This window comes from Schistocerca americana, chromosome 2 (genome assembly GCF_021461395.2).
Source record: "Schistocerca americana isolate TAMUIC-IGC-003095 chromosome 2, iqSchAmer2.1, whole genome shotgun sequence".
NCBI lineage: Eukaryota > Metazoa > Arthropoda > Insecta > Orthoptera > Acrididae > Schistocerca > Schistocerca americana.
Window position 1 is genome coordinate 736,156,142 of NC_060120.1, and position 21,424 is coordinate 736,177,565.

At 41.6% G+C, this 21,424-nt stretch overlaps 1 protein-coding gene across 1 annotated transcript in view; it reads right to left on the minus strand.

The window, feature by feature from the left end:
• The window catches only part of LOC124594392 (early growth response protein 4-like), a 183,341-nt gene that overhangs the window by 147,765 nt on the left and 14,152 nt on the right, over positions 1–21,424 (minus strand). Inside the window, exon 2 of the mRNA XM_047132761.1 lies at positions 1,636–1,729. Within this exon, the coding sequence (XP_046988717.1) occupies positions 1,636–1,729 (94 nt within the window). The remainder of the gene's footprint in view (positions 1–1,635; positions 1,730–21,424) is intronic.

A 21,424-nucleotide genomic window follows, 5' to 3' on the forward strand; every position in this document is an offset into this window, starting at 1 on the left:
GACGAATACAGCTATGCATCAATGCAAGAGGATGTGATACTGGGTATTAGAGGTACTGGCGTGTATAGCAGTCTGGACCACCACCTCTGAAGGTCTCGCTGTATCGTAGTACAACATGCAATGTGTGATTTTCATGAGCAATAAAAAGGGCGGAAATGATGTTTATGTTGATCTCTACTCCAATTTTTGTACAGGTTCCGAACTCTCGGAAACGAGGTGACGCAAAAGTTTTTTTGGTCTATGTATTTTGTAACCTCCACTACACAGTATCGCGCGTTAATTTTTTTTTTTTTTTTTTAAAGAAAACGTTATAGGTTATTTAGTTATTCAAAATTACAGTCTTACGACATAGTGATAACAGTAATGTCCTTTAAAAATCACTAAGTTTCGTGACCGAAACACAACTGAACCCTTTTGTTTTTCTCCCTCAGAAAGCTTAATTTTACCCCTCAGGGGGTAACTACCCTCAGGTTGGGAACCACTACTCCAGTGCTATCTCACCTGAACGTGTGCGAAATTTTTCCTGCATATTTGCGAGTTGTGTAGCCATGGCAGGATGTGAGTACCAGCTCGGTATCCACGTACACGAATATGGGAAACCACCTAAAAGTGGCATCCAGACTGGCTGGCACACCGGCCGTCGTCGTTAGTCCTCCGGGAGTATTCCACTCGGCGCCGTCGTGACTCATCGAATCCAGGCAGGAGCGTGGCTGTCTGGACGCGTGGATGCGACGTTCACTGATTTTAGACAAACTTTATTACGGTTTTTGACAACTCAGTGGATAAAATCCCGCTTTATAATTCACTGATATAGCGGTTTTTTAGGCTTTTTAACTTTGTTCGACTTTTGTCAATTAGAAAGAAATCGGTTTCGTTCAACCTTCCATACAACTCTATCTCTTGTAGTAACTTTCTACGATTGCTATTGAACCATGGTAAGTTCGTCCCATCTCACATTATCTCCTACGCGAAGAACGTATCCTTCGTGTGCGAATATACATGTATATTCATACTCTGCAAATCACTTTGAAGTGCATGGCCGATGATATTTCACTTTTTAGCGCATATTAGGGTTTCTTTTTGTTTCAGAAGAATGAATACTTAAATGTCTCCGTGTGCTCGATAATTACTATAATCTGTTCTTAAGGAGATCTGATAAATACCTAGATTCCTCAGTTTGGATCTACAATATTTTGTAGCCTATATTATTTCTAAATTTGTGACACGGATCTCCCACATTTTCCTCTCTAGAGATGAATGTTCGCTATTGTTTAATCCATCGATCTTTATTCATTTGCTTGCTGCTGGCAATTAGCAAATATATCTTGCTGCGTTTCAAAACTTCTTGTTCGACACTAACCAGACTGCACATGTTGATCGTCTAAACATCAGCTCAACTGCATCAACATTAAGGTCTGCCTCGACTTTCTCATTTCCTGTATTTTTGAGGTCTTCTGTAGTTATATAACAAAACATCTGGTACCTTCCTTACGACGGGCATATATGGAAGCTACGAATAAGTCAGGAGAGTTTTGAAAACCAACAATAAAAATAATTATTACTATACAATAGCACCTCAAATGTTGTAGTAAATGACTTCTTATTAGGAGTAATCATACTGAATGGGTAACTCACCAAAACTGCAGTTAAAGTAGTCGAATTCCAAATCCGGAGGTTCGAGGGGAAAGATCGGGTCGTCCAGGTCAAGACTTGAGAAGAAGTCGTCCATCTGAAAAGAAAAATGTCGCGATTTGTTTATCCATCTGATGCATCTATTGCAATATTTCATTTCTACTTCATCAAAATTTCACGGTAATTACAAGGCCCGGATGTGACAGAAGGTAAGTAAGAAGGTAGGTACGTACTTCAGATAGGAAAGCAAATAATTTAGCAATCAGACACCCATCATAAAGTGCGATCAGAGCTAACGAGTAACCAGCAGAGTAATGTGCTGCTTTTGTCACTGTGCATTAGATGTTTGGAGGATCAGAAAGAAGTGTGACTCGGCTGCTCATATACCTCTACACAAAAAAAGAACTGCCTGCAAGTACGAGCTGTACTCTGAGGTTATCATTGTCTGTACAAAAGTATCTACGCAAATTAACAGCGAGATATGTGTCTTCAGTGTGTTCGCAGAGTAAGAGCGAGGATATGTGTCGAAAACTAGGAGGCCTAAAATGTTAAATGAACTGCATTAACCGGTGAGAAGTTTCCATAGTACTCGCTTACGGGAACAAGGATCAACTTTGTGTCCCAGTAGTACCCAGTCAAAAGCGAAACCACACGAAATAGAGCGAGTGCAATAATCAGTTGCGGCAAGAGCAAGCTGAAACCTTCGATATTAGGAGAGTATTAGAAATATGCAGAGCAAACAAATCTCTGTCACGACCTACCATCAATACTATTCGTGTGATGACTTCATCGCCACATGGTTTCGATAGAAACAGTCAACCAGATCCATTGAAATGTCTCTAGGATTGCAACTGTTCGGCCTAGTCCACGCAAGTGTTAGTGACATGGTAATGACGAAAACTTGACCCTGTCCACGCAGGAGGGGTGGTTAGGAGGTGGCCAGTTGTAGCACAGACAGATGTCCCCTGTGCTAATACGAGATGTTCAAAAAGTCCCTCCGCAGTGCCGTATGACTGTTAGCCGCGCGTGCCGTATGATTGTTCGCCTGCCTGGGTTACTACTTATCTTGGACTCTCCCAACATTCCACTGTTTCGTTTATCTCAGCCAGCGTCAGTAGTATCGTTGGTGTGTGTCGTTATGTGTTGACGTGAACGTTTAAGTTTAGTTTCTTTGTTCGTTTGTTTCGTTTTTGTCACTATTAAAATGCTAACCATTGAAGATCGTGTGTTTTTAGTCGAACAAGTGTTCAAATCTGGCGGTAAATACGCAGTTTCAGTTCGTCAAACATTTAATTCAGTTTTCCCGGAGACAACACTCTCACATCGCGATACTGTGCGAGATTTGATTAACAGATTTCGAAGTACGGGTTCAGTGACAGATGCACCATGAAGTGGTCGTGCTAGCGTTTTGTCTGAGGATAAACTACTCGATATTTCCGATAAAATGTCCATGAGTCCGAACACGTTAGTAAGAAAACTCGCCCAGGAAATCGATGTTAGTGTCGGAACGGCCCACACAGCTGTAAGGAAAAATTTAGAACTTTTCCCATACAAAGTGACAGTTGTGCAAGAGACTATTATTGTCAATGGTTAAAAAATTTCGTTCAACAAAATGGAGGGGATGTTCTTAATGAAACGTTTTTCACTGATGAGACGTGGTTTCATTTATCCAGGTACATGAACTCGCAAAATTCTCGTATGTGGATTACTGCAAATCCAGTGTGTATTCATGAGGAACCAATTCATTCTGTGAAAATACGAGTTTAGATGGCAATTTCTAGACGTCGGATTGTGGGTCCCACATTTTTCAACAAAAAAATAAACGCACAACGATACTGCAGTAATATTCTGTACCCATTCATAGGAGAACTTGTGTTAAGTGAAATACTGAACTGTTATTTTCAACAAGATGGTGCAACCGCGCATACAGCTCGCGATTCAATGTCACTGCTTGCTGCTGTTTTTGGTGATCGCATAATTTCACAGGGACTTTGGCCTTCACAATCGCCTGACCTAACACCAGCTGACGTTTTCTTCTGGGGTGTAGCGAAAGCAACTGTCTATAAAAACCGTCCAAAATCAGTCGATGAATTGAAAACAGCAATATCCACTTTCACTGCTTCTGTTACAGAAGAAATGTTACCGCTTGTGTTTGGAAACATGATTAGACGAATTGAATTGTATAGTCAACAACAGGGGGGACACTTTCAACATTTAATGTGAAAATTTGTAAGTAAAAATGAATATTCAAGAAATTAATAACTTGTATTTCACTGAGTTTCATTTCGGTATATTCACTGCGGCATACGGCACGCGCGGCCAACAATCATACGGCACTGCGGAGAGACTTTTTGAACACCCCATATTAATTCTTTATACATTTTTTCCATCGGATGCGTCGTTTTGGATGTAATTGATGTCTCAGGTTAAGACAAACACCCTGTATATGTAGACACGTTCTCTAAATAGAAATGCTAAGGCAAAAAAATAAAGCATAATAACTTTCATCACGCTAGTTTGTTTAAGAATAGGGAGGTAACCGAGATTAAATTAACAGTAAAACTAATTTAGAAAAAGATTATACAACCATAGACGAAAAAGTAATGATTCAACAAATGTACTTATATAAAGATCAAAAGATGTTGAAGGTACGAAGAATCAAAAGAAATGGAAATCTGGAACGGAGCAAGACAACTATTTAAAGATACCGCGAGAATTTCAAGCAAACCCTAATTGTAGAATATGGTGTATAATACAAAACTGTTCGGAAATCTCTACGACGTGAAGAGAAAAAGTGAAGTGAAAGTTTGATATGAGAGACAAAAGAATACAACGAAAGTATCGAGAAGATAAAACACAAGACTATGCTGAGTAGAGGTTACATTCCAGTAGTTAACATTACAGATGGCACAGAACCTGATTACTGAGATAAAGTTATGGAAAATTCTGATTTCTTAAAATATTTGTCTTGTTCAAGAAACAAACCAGAAACACACGTTGTTAATAATGAAAATAATGACAATGTGAAAATATTATCAGATCAGATGTAACCACACTGGAGAAAGAATTAGGCGCATCCAAGAGAGGACACGCTAATACCGTGTAACACCGTATCCAATCTTGAAAACTGCCTCAATACTACGAGGAAGGGAAAAGTTTATTTCACGACTGCCTCATCCACCTGATGTCACCCTTTGATGATCAGATCCTATAGTGCTACCAAATTGATGGGATGTTGATCGCCTTGTTTCACCCGCTGTTACAAATAGTCCCAGAAAACTTCTGTGGGACGGTCGTGTACCTAGGAACAGATATTCAACTGAAATTTAAGAGAGTTTTAATCGAGAAAATCTTGTCAGTACTGTATTTAATCGTCTATCAGTTACATTGTTGCTAAATAAACACCAATAATCAGTAAGTGTACTCAAATTATGCAGAAGAATTATAAAAAACCTGTTACAAGTCAAATACATTTTGAAATAGAAGCTACAGTTAACTAACCTGAATTTCCAGTTTAAAGACAACTCAAATTGTTTAGAAATTAAAGACACTTAGTTCATCTGTATGTGTCACTTGTTCTACGTAAAAGACCCTTTTTGAGGTATGAGATGGTGCACGACCGACGAAGTATGGTTAAGTGTGCACATGTGCTATACATAGCTCTAAAAATAGATAGGTTTTTGCTCACCATAAAATTTTCTACTTTAAGAATTAACGATATATTTCAAATATCTTTAATATCTTCTACAGTGCTTAGATGTGTAGAATGCGACATATTTATAAATGCTGCACAAAACACCAATCTCATGTGTAATAACAATATAAACTGTAGAAAATGGCGGAAATCACTTATGGTGGTCTCTAATGTGCATTCCTTTATGTCATTTTACAACCAGTCACTAGACCGAAGTAGCTACTAAAAAACATCTGCCGCCACCCACATCCACCCCTACAGCCATTGCCAACCCCATCCGCACCCCCAGATGATATCATGCGTTTTCCTCAGCCTGAATGTGTGTCTCCCCTCTCCCAACTCCCCCCTCCTCACCCCTCCCCATTCACCACCATTTCGAATTTTGGTGGAAATTTCTTTGTCCCAGGGCTGTGCTAACATCCCATCCAACCCCCCACCCCACCCCCAATCCCTCTCGGGAATGGGGGGAAAATTAAAAACGGGGCGTCCTTTCTGGGACTCGAACCATGGTCCTTCTCGACAGAAAGCACAAGTGCACCCCTCCCCCCCCCCCCAACACATGGAAATTGTCCGGACGCAGGAGAGGAAGGTTAGGTTAGTGTACTTTATTTATTTTGGTTGAGGAACTGATTAGAGATCGGTCCTAATTACGTAATTAACCATAAAGATCGGTCCTCATTACACAACCATATGCATAGTGCTACACAACGTGTGTCAAAAATCGCAATTCAGCTCAAAAATGGATGATGACATACAACTGGTGTTATCCTACTGGGAAAAGTTTCACAATAGAACTCGAAACTAGTAGCAGATGTACCCAAACTCTACCCTTCACCTACAAGCTGGCAGGCAAAAGGCTAGGGTGGGAGGTACCATCTTTATTTTGTTAATTTGAATTACGTTCAACTGATGAGATGGTGGTATTGGACAGAGAGGAGTTTAATAAGTGTGTTACCTGTAAGCATAGAGCTGAGGACTGTATTCATCGCTGTTTGATGTCAGAGTTTGCTTCAGAAGCCTAGCTCTGCATTGCTTGACAATCACGCTGCAACCCAGGTAATCGAATCCAATACATGACACCACAAAAGATGGAAAATGCTTCATTGTTCTAATTGCACATCTAGATTATTGTGAAAAAAAACGGCACTCATAATCAGTGGGTCATAATGCAACACATGTACTGGGGAAAATCATTGTCCCAAAAAATTGCAGAGGGGGTGGCAGTTGCAACTGTCCTCCTCAATGGGCGCACATGAACTAACCAAATTGGTGGCAGTCTTAACCTCCCGCCCTACCACACCTCATACCTCCCTCTCCTCACCATAGTTAGGCATAGAGGGCTGTTCTATATTGATGCTGATGGTCCACAAAGAGATCCTTCTAATGGTATTGATATACTGTCTCCGAACTGCGAAAATCAGTCATAGATAGACCCCCTCCCCCCACCCCCCTCCCCTCGGAAAAACAACAAAGTTTCGGAGAACTCTCCAGCATGCTAATTTAAACGTCTGCCGCTTGGAAAACAGGCAGCTTATCGCCTAAATCGACTACAGACCCTGGAGTAGCCTCCCGCGAATCTGGATATGGGGTCATCAGTACAATGCGTCCCTGATGAGCAGATGGTTAGGCTCTCAGCGCTATCGACACCGAATAAAGCTACACATACAATACACTGCGACACCAGCTTCCCCAAGAACAAAAGCGAGATAAATGATGGCCATCCTGTCCATGGGCTGTTTGTCTAAAACAGCAGCTGCGACCTGCTACGTAACATGCCCACCATGCCTCTAACAGTCCTGTCAGCAAGCGCACGCCATCCTCAGTAGGAAAACAATTCACTGTAACAGTTGTATTTAATGTCAATGCCCCTCTTACAAGCGAGCATCTGTTAAAAGAAAACACCGTCCCAACGAAAATAAATTTCATCTTTCCACGAAAATAGGCACAGGCCATTTATTTTTAACTTTATGAACCAAAATTGGTATAGTGTTTACATTTGACTACACGATACAATCTGTATCTCATTATTTTGTGACATCCAATGAAATGAAGAGAACTACAGCACCGCCGCCTATTACAGGTGACGAGACTAGAGAGACATATCCACCTTGCATACAATCGCAAAAAAATATTCCACTATTTTGCTGCAAAAACTACTGATCACTGCAAATGTCCTTGTTTCGAAACTGACATTGGAGTCAAGAGAGAGCGGAGAATTTAAACTCCAAAGAAAAAAACATCTACGTTAAATAATTTATCTCAGCTTGATGGACAAATCATACGACCTGAGGGCAACTCATGCATTCAAATACTGTCTGTGAATAAACTTTCATGCACATGTGAATTACAAACATTTCAGACAGGTGAAATAACATTACAGAATACAACCTTTCACACCATTTGTTCACATTTCGGAAAAACAACACAATCATTTTATGTTCGACAACAAGAAGTTATAATTCACGAGGACCTTGCTGTTTTGTACACTATGGCACGTCCCGTTTTACAAATGTGATGCTATATCACATTGGCGTTTATGAAACAAATTGCGAGAGCCTATCTTGTAATAGAACCTCCTATAAGATTTTACCATATCTCTCTCTTCCGATACATCGAAACCAGCAGATTCCTGCAATTTAGTTTTGTAAGCAATTTGATCATCACAGGCCTGTTTCACTCTCTCACATATCGGGAAAAACACTACCATTTCGAAATTCCACAATTAGCTATAATTCAAGTGGTGCCTACTTTATTATTAGACGTTGTGAAGTATGAAATGACGTAGGAATTGTGGTAACACCTATTTTTAAACACGCAATCCTTACGATACTAATAAAAACAGCCATGATTCCATGAGAATAGATACAGTTGGTTTCTTTTAGCTTTATGAGCAAAAATCATTCGTAATAGAACCTCCTGTAAGATTCTACTGCTTCTCTCTCTTCCGATACATCGAAAAACAAATATCATCTGCCTGTTGACATTGAGCATATTACATATACATGTATCACTTCATTGGTGCTAGGGGCCAGTTTTCGAAATCGCTTGCACAGATCTATGCAAAGTTTTGTCGACTGTACTGGAAGGAGACCATATCCAACAGACTATCAATCACAAGAGAGAGTTCCTGTATACTTCCTTCATAAGCAGTTTCATACATTGTTTCTCTACCTGTAACACATCCCAGAAGTGTAAGACTACAGCTTAATACACTTTGTTTTTCTACCATGATTTCAAGGTCTGTGTCAGGTGCTAAACACACACTAACACATTTTGATCCACTGTGTCTCACAGAAAGCTGAACGTTGCATAGCTTAAACTATGCAGCTCTCAAAAAACACAGTTTGGTAGAAATAAATCACAGAGGCGGTATTTCTCATTGACAAAAATGTGGAATACTTTGCAACGTATGGAAACAGGAAGAGTTTGCCTCAAATGTAGAGCATTTGCAACAGCTATCAGAAGGTGGTGACGTACACAGTTAATCTCATCATCCACAGCAATGGGGTAGTGGATGTCTCGGTGTTCCATTTTGAAGAGCATTGTGTCCTCATTTTGCAGTCATGTGTGATTACTGTTTCGGTGTCGACCATCGCCGGGTGAAAAGAAGACATGTGGAGGACATCACAGCATGTGGAAATAGGACAATTCCGCAGCATTGAGGAACGCTTCCAAGCAACTGTCTGAAGGTGATGACCTTTATCTTTAACCCTGTGCCTCACTCCAACAAGTAGCAGATATCCAGAGTTCCACCAAGTTTCTCTCCATCTCACTCAAGTGGTGTCAGTCAATTACTAATATGGTAATAAATAGTGTGCCTGTGGTCAGATGGGATGGGAAAGACACTGTTGACATCGGATGATGTACCGTAATATGCACCGCGGTTGATGGTGTAGTCAATTTTAGCAACGTTTACCGTTGTTCCCTAATTTCAACGCCATCCAATGACACAGCAGATTGCTTCGAAATTTCTGTATCATCGTGAAATCACCTCTCCACTACTTTGTAAGTACCATATACTAGACTGCGAGTGCAGATAGATGACTGTGCACTACGTACATTCAGTCATATACATCTAAATATACCAGTTGTTCCGTAATTTCAACGCTAGCCAGTGACACGGCAGAATGCTTACCAATTTATGTGTGATCGCTAAATCACCCCTCCACTGCTTTTCAAGTGCCATATATTAGACTGCAAATGCAGATGACTGTGCAGTATGTCCATTCGGCCCTATACACCAAAGTGTACCAGATGGCGTCCTACACCGATGCAATTATGTTATCTACATATTCCTAGCACATCAGTCATAGTGCAGAATTTACGACTACGACTGGCCATCTTTCCCTGTGCAGATTAACATCACAGAGTATTTTTTCATTCGTACCGTAAAGTCCGAGACTGACAGATCCCTCCCACATTGTCCTTGACCAACCCTCCCTACAATACGCTCGCCAATTTAATCTGCAACTGACCAGAAGTGTGAGGGTCCTGTCTCCACTATGTTTCACGTCACGTGAAGGAACAGGCCGAGTTGTGCCTGTAATTGCTGTTCAGCGAAGACTGTTCCACACCAGTCTTATCCACGGCATTAATCCAAATGCACGAGATCTCTCCATATGTCGAGGAGAGTAGCACTTCTTATCGGTGCATAGCAGACATAAGAGCGTTGTGTTGTTATATAACAGACGGCCAAGAAGAAACTTGTGGTTTATACATGATGGAGCTCCAGACGGATGGAGTTTGAAACATTTCACGTAAATCAATTCCCAAGTATTATTCTACTGTCTAAAAATGCTATATCATTAAAGCCATATGGTTTCCGAAGTATTAGTCGTGCGGAATGGAACGCTTTTAATACTCTAATGCAGGATATATTTGTGCAAAATCAGTCATGCAACTACCCTGCAAGTTTCCTACCCTAGTCACTATCGTGACAAAGTTTATAATGATAAAACTACTTCCTTCTACACTCCTCCGGTGTCCTAGTAAGGTATCATCAGCGTATATCTGCCGCTCGAGCTGCTTACAAACCAACTAGAACGAAATCAGGGTACTGCCTTTCTGTCTCTTATTAAATTAATGGATTTTATATGTGTTTTTAACTCGGAAACGTAGGTACACTCAATCACACTTCCTGCATCAGTCGTGCTTACTATTAGTTGTAGTATCGGTTTTCTCAGATGCGGCTATGACTCACTGGCAAATATGGCGAGGAAAAACCAACACGAATATTTTTGATAGCTAGTACATTCACATACCACTCACGCCCTGTTGCACGAAAATGAAAATGAAGAAGCAACAACTTCTTACGAGGGAGTAAACACCTTGATCAGTAGCCAAAAGAGACGTAACAGTCTTATTGCTGTTTACAGTAACGTCACCACGGCTCTGGCAGCATTCCTCTTGCACAAAGGTCTGATATTAGGTACTTTTGCTCATGTGCAGGATAATACAGCTATTTCATCCTAATTCCATGTCTCTGGAGAACACCATCCCTCACACTATTACAGGTGGGATATGTAGCATCGGTCCAGTCTCCTTCAGAACACTTTAGGGAATGGCTTAAGCTGATTAACGCATTGATTCTTCTCCTTACTACTTAAGGAATAACAATGCTTGTGAGAAATAACTGTAATTCAGTAATATCTATATCCGATTGCATGTGTGAGAACACAGTTATAGATTGGGATACATATGTCCCGTCTGCTTTAAAATAGCGCCGCTGTGTAATACTTATGTCACCTCTGATGAAGTATGTGTTTCGAAAACTACGTAGTTTGCAGGGGAAGGGGGAGGGTTAAAACAGAATGCAGCCAGAGCATTATTTGTAAGCTTTTCTCGGTATTGAGGGTCTGGGTACTACCAACCCACCTCCATTCGCCGCATTTCATGGTATTTTTCCACTAGTTTCATGTATTCTCAGTTAATTAAAGTAATTTTGCAAGTTTTTTCGGTGATTTCACATACGTATTTCACATCAATTTATCGTAATTATACCAGTTTTCCTCGATTTTTATCGATTTTATGTCATTTTTTTCATATTTTTCGATATTTTCCCGTATGAATATGGTCATATTGCTGGCATACTCATTCTTTGTTTGATTTTATATGAGGATATTTGCGTGTCCTGTACACCAGTCTACTAAAAAAATCAAAAGAATTTCCTTCATCTCGATGATCTACATGCTTGCATTTTGGATAGGAAGATCACGAAAAGTGTAGTAACACTCGCCTCTTACCTAGATGAGACTCAACGAGTGATGCAAATCGGAAACTCGCAGTCTGGAAACCTCCACCCTGCATAAAACCAGGAAAAAATATTCCACTATTTTGCTGCGAAAACTACTCATCACCACAGAATGTCCTTGTTTTGAAACCGTCATTGGAGTAAAGAGAAAACGAGAATGTAGACTCCAAAGGAAAACGTCGTAACTGCCGTCTGCGTCGCTTCTGCTGTGCAGCGAGCTACGTTAATTTAAGTATTAACTGTATTTTTCTTACTTGTCACTTCTTCTTCCGTGTGTTTTTGCTTTTAGGAAGCTTTAATTGTCAAGTGCTAGTAACAGTGTTCCATAGATTTCGTGTTTGTTTTGAATACGGTCAGAGAGAGTCCCTTTAGTCAACCATAGTGCCAGTAGTGCTAGTGTTTGTTTTCAATGCAGTCCAGAGACAGGTAGTGCTATTTTCATTGTTTTCTACAAGTAGTGTCTAGTAACCACAGTTTAGTCAACTATCAGCCGCCTTTAGTGAATTAGCAGTTGATTAACTCTCTACAGTAAATTGATTTCTTAGGTTGGATGGGACGTTTGACTGCTGTGTACAGACGCAGGAGGAGCTGGCCACGGTTCGCGAACAGCTGAACGTGTTGACGGCCGCGGTCAGCCGTCTACAGGCTGCTGCCTCGGAGTGTAGCGGCACTGGGGAGTCTGGTGCGTCGCATGGTACACCCCAGGTGTTACATGCTTCAACCACTGTCCTTGCTGTCGAGACATCTTCGCGGGTACCGGGCGCGGTTGGGCCACCCTCTCCCCAAGGGGAGTGGCGGGTTCAGCGGCGTTCGCGGCGCACGAGGCGGAGGGTCAATGTGGAGGCTGGCCGTGTGGCATCGCCCGCTCTGCCTGTGAGTGGACATGTGGCTGCTCCTTCAGCAAGGTCCGAGCAGGCACACGGGGGGAGGGGTTTATTAGTTATTGGGAGCTCCAACGTTAGGCGGGTGATGGAGCCCCTTAAGGAAATAGCGGAAAGGTCGGGGAAGAAGGCCAGTGTTCACTCTGTCTGCTTGCCTGGGGGTCTCATCCGAGATGTGGAGGAGGCCCTGCCGGCGGCGATAGAGAGCACTGGGTGCAGCCAACTGCAAATTTTTGCTCATATCGGCACCAATGACTCCTGCCGTCTGGGTTCTGAGGTCATCCTCAGTTCGTACAGGCGGTTGGCGGAGTTGGTGAAGGCGGAAAGCCTCGATCGCGGGGTGGAATCTGAGCTACCTATTTGTAGTATCGTTCCCAGAACCGATCGCGGTCCTCTGGTTTGGAGTCGAGTAGAAGGCTTAAACCAGAGGCTCAGACGATTCTGCGGAGATCTGGGGTGCAGATTTCTCGACCTCCGCTATCGGGTGGAGAAATGTAGGGTCCCCCTGAATAGGTTAGGCGTGCACTACACGCAGGAAGCGACTACAAGGGTAGCGGAGTACATGTGGAGTGCATATGTGGGTTTTTTAGGTTAGAGAATTCCCTCCATAGGCCCGACAAGACGCCTCCTGAGACGCGGCAAGGTAGGGGTAGGCAAAATGCAACAGGGAATAACAATATTAATGTGCTAATAGTAAACTGCAGGAGCGTCTATAGAAAGGTCCCAGAACTGCTCTCATTAATAAACGGTCACAATGCCCACATAGTACTAGGGACAGAAAGTTGGCTGAAACCAGATGTAAACAGTAATGAAATCCTAAACTCAGATTGGAATGTATACCGCAGAGACAGGCTGGACAGTGAAGGGGGAGGCGTGTTTATAGCGATAAGAAGTGCAATAGTATCGAAGGAAATTGACGGAGATCCGAAATGTGAAATAATTCGGGTGAAGGTCACGGTTAAAGCAGGCTCAGACATGGTAATTGGATGTATCTATAGGCCCCCTGGCTCAGCATCTGTTGTGGCTGAGCACCTGAAGGATAATTTGGAAAATATTTCGAGTAGATTTCCCCACCATGTTATAGTTCTGGGTGGAGATTTTAATTTGCCGGATATAGACTGGGAGACTCAAACGTTCATAACAGGTGGCAGGGACAAATAATCCAGTGAATCCAGTGCTTTATCTGAAAACTACCTTGAGCAGTTAAACAGAGAACCGACTCGTGGCGATAACATATTAGACCTTCTGGTGACAAACAGACCTGAATTATTTGAAACAGTTAACGCAGAACAGGGAATCAGCGATCATAAAGCGGTTAATGCGTCGATGATTTCAGCCGAAAATAGAAATATTAAAAAAGGTGGGAAGATTTTTCTGTTTAGCAAAAGTGACAAAAAACAGATTTCAGAGTACCTGACGGCTCAACACAAAAGTTATGTCTCAAGTACAGACAGTGTTGAGGATCAGTGGACATAGTTCAAAACCATCGTACAATATGCGTTGGATGAGTATGTGCCAAGCAAGATCCTAAGAGATGGAAAAGAGCCACCGTGGTACAACAACCGAGTTAGAAAACTGCTGCGGAAGCAAAGGGAACTTCACAGCAAACATAAGCATAGCCAAAGCCTTGCAGACAAACAAAAATTACGCGAAGCGAAATGCAGTGTGAGGAGGGTTATGCGAGAGGCGATCAATGAATCCGAAAGTAAAGTTCTATGTACTGTCTTGGCAGAAAATCCTAAGAAATTTTGGTCTTATGCCAAAGCGATAGGTGGATCAAAACAAAATGTTCAGACACTGTGACCAAAATGATACCGAAACAGAGGATGACAGACAAAAGGCCGAAATACTAAAAGTCTTTTTCCAAACTGTTTCACAGAGGAAGACTGCACAGTAGTTCCTTCTCTAGATTGTCGCACAGATGACAAAATGGTAGATATCGAAATAGACGACAGAGGGATAGAGAAACAATTAAAATCGCTCAAAAGAGGAAAGGCCACTGGACCTGATGGGATACCAGTTCGATTTTACACAGAGTACGCGAAGGAACTTGGCCCCCCCCCCCCTTCTTGCAGCGGTGTACCGTAGGTCTCTAGAAGAACGTAACGTTCCAAAGGGTTGGAAAAGGGCACAGGTCATCCTCGTTTTCAAGAAGGGACGTGGAACAGATGTGCAGAACTATAGACCTATATCTCTAACGTCGATCAGTTGTAGAATTTTGGAACACGTATTATGTTCGAGTATAATGACTTTTCTGGAGACTAGAAATCTACTCTGTAGGAATCAGCATGGGTTTTGAAAAAGATGGTCGTGTGAAACCCAGCTCACGCTATTCGTCCACGAGACTCAGATGGCCATAGACACGGGTTCACAGGTAGATGCCGTGCTTCTTGACTTCCGCAAGGCGTTCGATACAGTTCCCCACAGTCGTTTAATGAACAAAGTAAGAGCATATGGACTATCAGACCAATTGTGATTGGATTGAAGAGTTCCTAGATAACAGAACACAGCATGTCATTCTCAAAGGAGAAAAGTCTTCTGAAGTAAGAGTGATTTCAGGTGTGCCGCAGGGGAATGTCGAAGGACCGTTGCTATTCACAATATACATAAATGACCTTGTGGATGACATCGGAAGTTCACTGAGGCTTTTTGCAGATGATGCTGTGGTATATCGAGAGGTTGTAACAATGGAAAATTGTACTGAAATGCAGGAGGATCTGCAGCGAATTGACGCATGGTGCAGGAAATGGCAATTGAATCTCAATGTAGACAAGTGTAATGTGCTGCGAATACATAGAAAGGAAGATCCCTTATCATTTAGCTACAAAATAGCAGGTCAGCGACTGGAAGCAGTTAATGCCATAAATTATCTGGGAGTACGCATTAGGAGTGATTTAAAATGGAACGACCATATAAAGTTGATAGTCGGTAAAGCAGATGCCAGACTGAGATTCATTGGAAGAATCCTAAGGAAATGCAATCCGAAAACAAAGGAAGTAGGTTACAGTACGCTTGTTCGCCCACTGGTTGAATACTGCTCAGCAGTGTGGGATCCGTACCAGATAGGGTTGATAGAAGAGATAGAGAAGATCCAACGGAGAGCAGCGCGCTTCGTTACAGGATCATTTAGTAATCGCGAAAGCGTTACGGAGATGATAGATAAACTCCAGTGTACTTTATTTATTTTGGTTGAGGAACTGATTAGAGATCGGTCCTAATTACGTAATTAACCATAAAGATCGGTCCTCATTACACAACCATATGCATAGTGCTACACAACGTGTGTCAAAAATCGCAATTCAGCTCAAAAATGGATGATGACATACAACTGGTGTTATCCTACTGGGAAAAGTTTCACAATAGAACTCGAAACTAGTAGCAGATGTACCCAAACTCTACCCTTCACCTACAAGCTGGCAGGCAAAAGGCTAGGGTGGGAGGTACCATCTTTATTTTGTTAATTTGAATTACGTTCAACTGATGAGATGGTGGTATTGGACAGAGAGGAGTTTAATAAGTGTGTTACCTGTAAGCATAGAGCTGAGGACTGTATTCATCGCTGTTTGATGTCAGAGTTTGCTTCAGAAGCCTAGCTCTGCATTGCTTGACAATCACGCTGCAACCCAGGTAATCGAATCCAATACATGACACCACAAAAGATGGAAAATGCTTCATTGTTCTAATTGCACATCTAGATTATTGTGAAAAAAAACGGCACTCATAATCAGTGGGTCATAATGCAACACATGTACTGGGGAAAATCATTGTCCCAAAAAATTGCAGAGGGGGTGGCAGTTGCAACTGTCCTCCTCAATGGGCGCACATGAACTAACCAAATTGGTGGCAGTCTTAACCTCCCGCCCTACCACACCTCATACCTCCCTCTCCTCACCATAGTTAGGCATAGAGGGCTGTTCTATATTGATGCTGATGGTCCACAAAGAGATCCTTCTAATGGTATTGATATACTGTCTCCGAACTGCGAAAATCAGTCATAGATAGACCCCCTCCCCCCACCCCCCTCCCCTCGGAAAAACAACAAAGTTTCGGAGAACTCTCCAGCATGCTAATTTAAACGTCTGCCGCTTGGAAAACAGGCAGCTTATCGCCTAAATCGACTACAGACCCTGGAGTAGCCTCCCGCGAATCTGGATATGGGGTCATCAGTACAATGCGTCCCTGATGAGCAGATGGTTAGGCTCTCAGCGCTATCGACACCGAATAAAGCTACACATACAATACACTGCGACACCAGCTTCCCCAAGAACAAAAGCGAGATAAATGATGGCCATCCTGTCCATGGGCTGTTTGTCTAAAACAGCAGCTGCGACCTGCTACGTAACATGCCCACCATGCCTCTAACAGTCCTGTCAGCAAGCGCACGCCATCCTCAGTAGGAAAACAATTCACTGTAACAGTTGTATTTAATGTCAATGCCCCTCTTACAAGCGAGCATCTGTTAAAAGAAAACACCGTCCCAACGAAAATAAATTTCATCTTTCCACGAAAATAGGCACAGGCCATTTATTTTTAACTTTATGAACCAAAATTGGTATAGTGTTTACATTTGACTACACGATACAATCTGTATCTCATTATTTTGTGACATCCAATGAAATGAAGAGAACTACAGCACCGCCGCCTATTACAGGTGACGAGACTAGAGAGACATATCCACCTTGCATACAATCGCAAAAAAATATTCCACTATTTTGCTGCAAAAACTACTGATCACTGCAAATGTCCTTGTTTCGAAACTGACATTGGAGTCAAGAGAGAGCGGAGAATTTAAACTCCAAAGAAAAAAACATCTACGTTAAATAATTTATCTCAGCTTGATGGACAAATCATACGACCTGAGGGCAACTCATGCATTCAAATACTGTCTGTGAATAAACTTTCATGCACATGTGAATTACAAACATTTCAGACAGGTGAAATAACATTACAGAATACAACCTTTCACACCATTTGTTCACATTTCGGAAAAACAACACAATCATTTTATGTTCGACAACAAGAAGTTATAATTCACGAGGACCTTGCTGTTTTGTACACTATGGCACGTCCCGTTTTACAAATGTGATGCTATATCACATTGGCGTTTATGAAACAAATTGCGAGAGCCTATCTTGTAATAGAACCTCCTATAAGATTTTACCATATCTCTCTCTTCCGATACATCGAAACCAGCAGATTCCTGCAATTTAGTTTTGTAAGCAATTTGATCATCACAGGCCTGTTTCACTCTCTCACATATCGGGAAAAACACTACCATTTCGAAATTCCACAATTAGCTATAATTCAAGTGGTGCCTACTTTATTATTAGACGTTGTGAAGTATGAAATGACGTAGGAATTGTGGTAACACCTATTTTTAAACACGCAATCCTTACGATACTAATAAAAACAGCCATGATTCCATGAGAATAGATACAGTTGGTTTCTTTTAGCTTTATGAGCAAAAATCATTCGTAATAGAACCTCCTGTAAGATTCTACTGCTTCTCTCTCTTCCGATACATCGAAAAACAAATATCATCTGCCTGTTGACATTGAGCATATTACATATACATGTATCACTTCATTGGTGCTAGGGGCCAGTTTTCGAAATCGCTTGCACAGATCTATGCAAAGTTTTGTCGACTGTACTGGAAGGAGACCATATCCAACAGACTATCAATCACAAGAGAGAGTTCCTGTATACTTCCTTCATAAGCAGTTTCATACATTGTTTCTCTACCTGTAACACATCCCAGAAGTGTAAGACTACAGCTTAATACACTTTGTTTTTCTACCATGATTTCAAGGTCTGTGTCAGGTGCTAAACACACACTAACACATTTTGATCCACTGTGTCTCACAGAAAGCTGAACGTTGCATAGCTTAAACTATGCAGCTCTCAAAAAACACAGTTTGGTAGAAATAAATCACAGAGGCGGTATTTCTCATTGACAAAAATGTGGAATACTTTGCAACGTATGGAAACAGGAAGAGTTTGCCTCAAATGTAGAGCATTTGCAACAGCTATCAGAAGGTGGTGACGTACACAGTTAATCTCATCATCCACAGCAATGGGGTAGTGGATGTCTCGGTGTTCCATTTTGAAGAGCATTGTGTCCTCATTTTGCAGTCATGTGTGATTACTGTTTCGGTGTCGACCATCGCCGGGTGAAAAGAAGACATGTGGAGGACATCACAGCATGTGGAAATAGGACAATTCCGCAGCATTGAGGAACGCTTCCAAGCAACTGTCTGAAGGTGATGACCTTTATCTTTAACCCTGTGCCTCACTCCAACAAGTAGCAGATATCCAGAGTTCCACCAAGTTTCTCTCCATCTCACTCAAGTGGTGTCAGTCAATTACTAATATGGTAATAAATAGTGTGCCTGTGGTCAGATGGGATGGGAAAGACACTGTTGACATCGGATGATGTACCGTAATATGCACCGCGGTTGATGGTGTAGTCAATTTTAGCAACGTTTACCGTTGTTCCCTAATTTCAACGCCATCCAATGACACAGCAGATTGCTTCGAAATTTCTGTATCATCGTGAAATCACCTCTCCACTACTTTGTAAGTACCATATACTAGACTGCGAGTGCAGATAGATGACTGTGCACTACGTACATTCAGTCATATACATCTAAATATACCAGTTGTTCCGTAATTTCAACGCTAGCCAGTGACACGGCAGAATGCTTACCAATTTATGTGTGATCGCTAAATCACCCCTCCACTGCTTTTCAAGTGCCATATATTAGACTGCAAATGCAGATGACTGTGCAGTATGTCCATTCGGCCCTATACACCAAAGTGTACCAGATGGCGTCCTACACCGATGCAATTATGTTATCTACATATTCCTAGCACATCAGTCATAGTGCAGAATTTACGACTACGACTGGCCATCTTTCCCTGTGCAGATTAACATCACAGAGTATTTTTTCATTCGTACCGTAAAGTCCGAGACTGACAGATCCCTCCCACATTGTCCTTGACCAACCCTCCCTACAATACGCTCGCCAATTTAATCTGCAACTGACCAGAAGTGTGAGGGTCCTGTCTCCACTATGTTTCACGTCACGTGAAGGAACAGGCCGAGTTGTGCCTGTAATTGCTGTTCAGCGAAGACTGTTCCACACCAGTCTTATCCACGGCATTAATCCAAATGCACGAGATCTCTCCATATGTCGAGGAGAGTAGCACTTCTTATCGGTGCATAGCAGACATAAGAGCGTTGTGTTGTTATATAACAGACGGCCAAGAAGAAACTTGTGGTTTATACATGATGGAGCTCCAGACGGATGGAGTTTGAAACATTTCACGTAAATCAATTCCCAAGTATTATTCTACTGTCTAAAAATGCTATATCATTAAAGCCATATGGTTTCCGAAGTATTAGTCGTGCGGAATGGAACGCTTTTAATACTCTAATGCAGGATATATTTGTGCAAAATCAGTCATGCAACTACCCTGCAAGTTTCCTACCCTAGTCACTATCGTGACAAAGTTTATAATGATAAAACTACTTCCTTCTACACTCCTCCGGTGTCCTAGTAAGGTATCATCAGCGTATATCTGCCGCTCGAGCTGCTTACAAACCAACTAGAACGAAATCAGGGTACTGCCTTTCTGTCTCTTATTAAATTAATGGATTTTATATGTGTTTTTAACTCGGAAACGTAGGTACACTCAATCACACTTCCTGCATCAGTCGTGCTTACTATTAGTTGTAGTATCGGTTTTCTCAGATGCGGCTATGACTCACTGGCAAATATGGCGAGGAAAAACCAACACGAATATTTTTGATAGCTAGTACATTCACATACCACTCACGCCCTGTTGCACGAAAATGAAAATGAAGAAGCAACAACTTCTTACGAGGGAGTAAACACCTTGATCAGTAGCCAAAAGAGACGTAACAGTCTTATTGCTGTTTACAGTAACGTCACCACGGCTCTGGCAGCATTCCTCTTGCACAAAGGTCTGATATTAGGTACTTTTGCTCATGTGCAGGATAATACAGCTATTTCATCCTAATTCCATGTCTCTGGAGAACACCATCCCTCACACTATTACAGGTGGGATATGTAGCATCGGTCCAGTCTCCTTCAGAACACTTTAGGGAATGGCTTAAGCTGATTAACGCATTGATTCTTCTCCTTACTACTTAAGGAATAACAATGCTTGTGAGAAATAACTGTAATTCAGTAATATCTATATCCGATTGCATGTGTGAGAACACAGTTATAGATTGGGATACATATGTCCCGTCTGCTTTAAAATAGCGCCGCTGTGTAATACTTATGTCACCTCTGATGAAGTATGTGTTTCGAAAACTACGTAGTTTGCAGGGGAAGGGGGAGGGTTAAAACAGAATGCAGCCAGAGCATTATTTGTAAGCTTTTCTCGGTATTGAGGGTCTGGGTACTACCAACCCACCTCCATTCGCCGCATTTCATGGTATTTTTCCACTAGTTTCATGTATTCTCAGTTAATTAAAGTAATTTTGCAAGTTTTTTCGGTGATTTCACATACGTATTTCACATCAATTTATCGTAATTATACCAGTTTTCCTCGATTTTTATCGATTTTATGTCATTTTTTTCATATTTTTCGATATTTTCCCGTATGAATATGGTCATATTGCTGGCATACTCATTCTTTGTTTGATTTTATATGAGGATATTTGCGTGTCCTGTACACCAGTCTACTAAAAAAATCAAAAGAATTTCCTTCATCTCGATGATCTACATGCTTGCATTTTGGATAGGAAGATCACGAAAAGTGTAGTAACACTCGCCTCTTACCTAGATGAGACTCAACGAGTGATGCAAATCGGAAACTCGCAGTCTGGAAACCTCCACCCTGCATAAAACCAGGAAAAAATATTCCACTATTTTGCTGCGAAAACTACTCATCACCACAGAATGTCCTTGTTTTGAAACCGTCATTGGAGTAAAG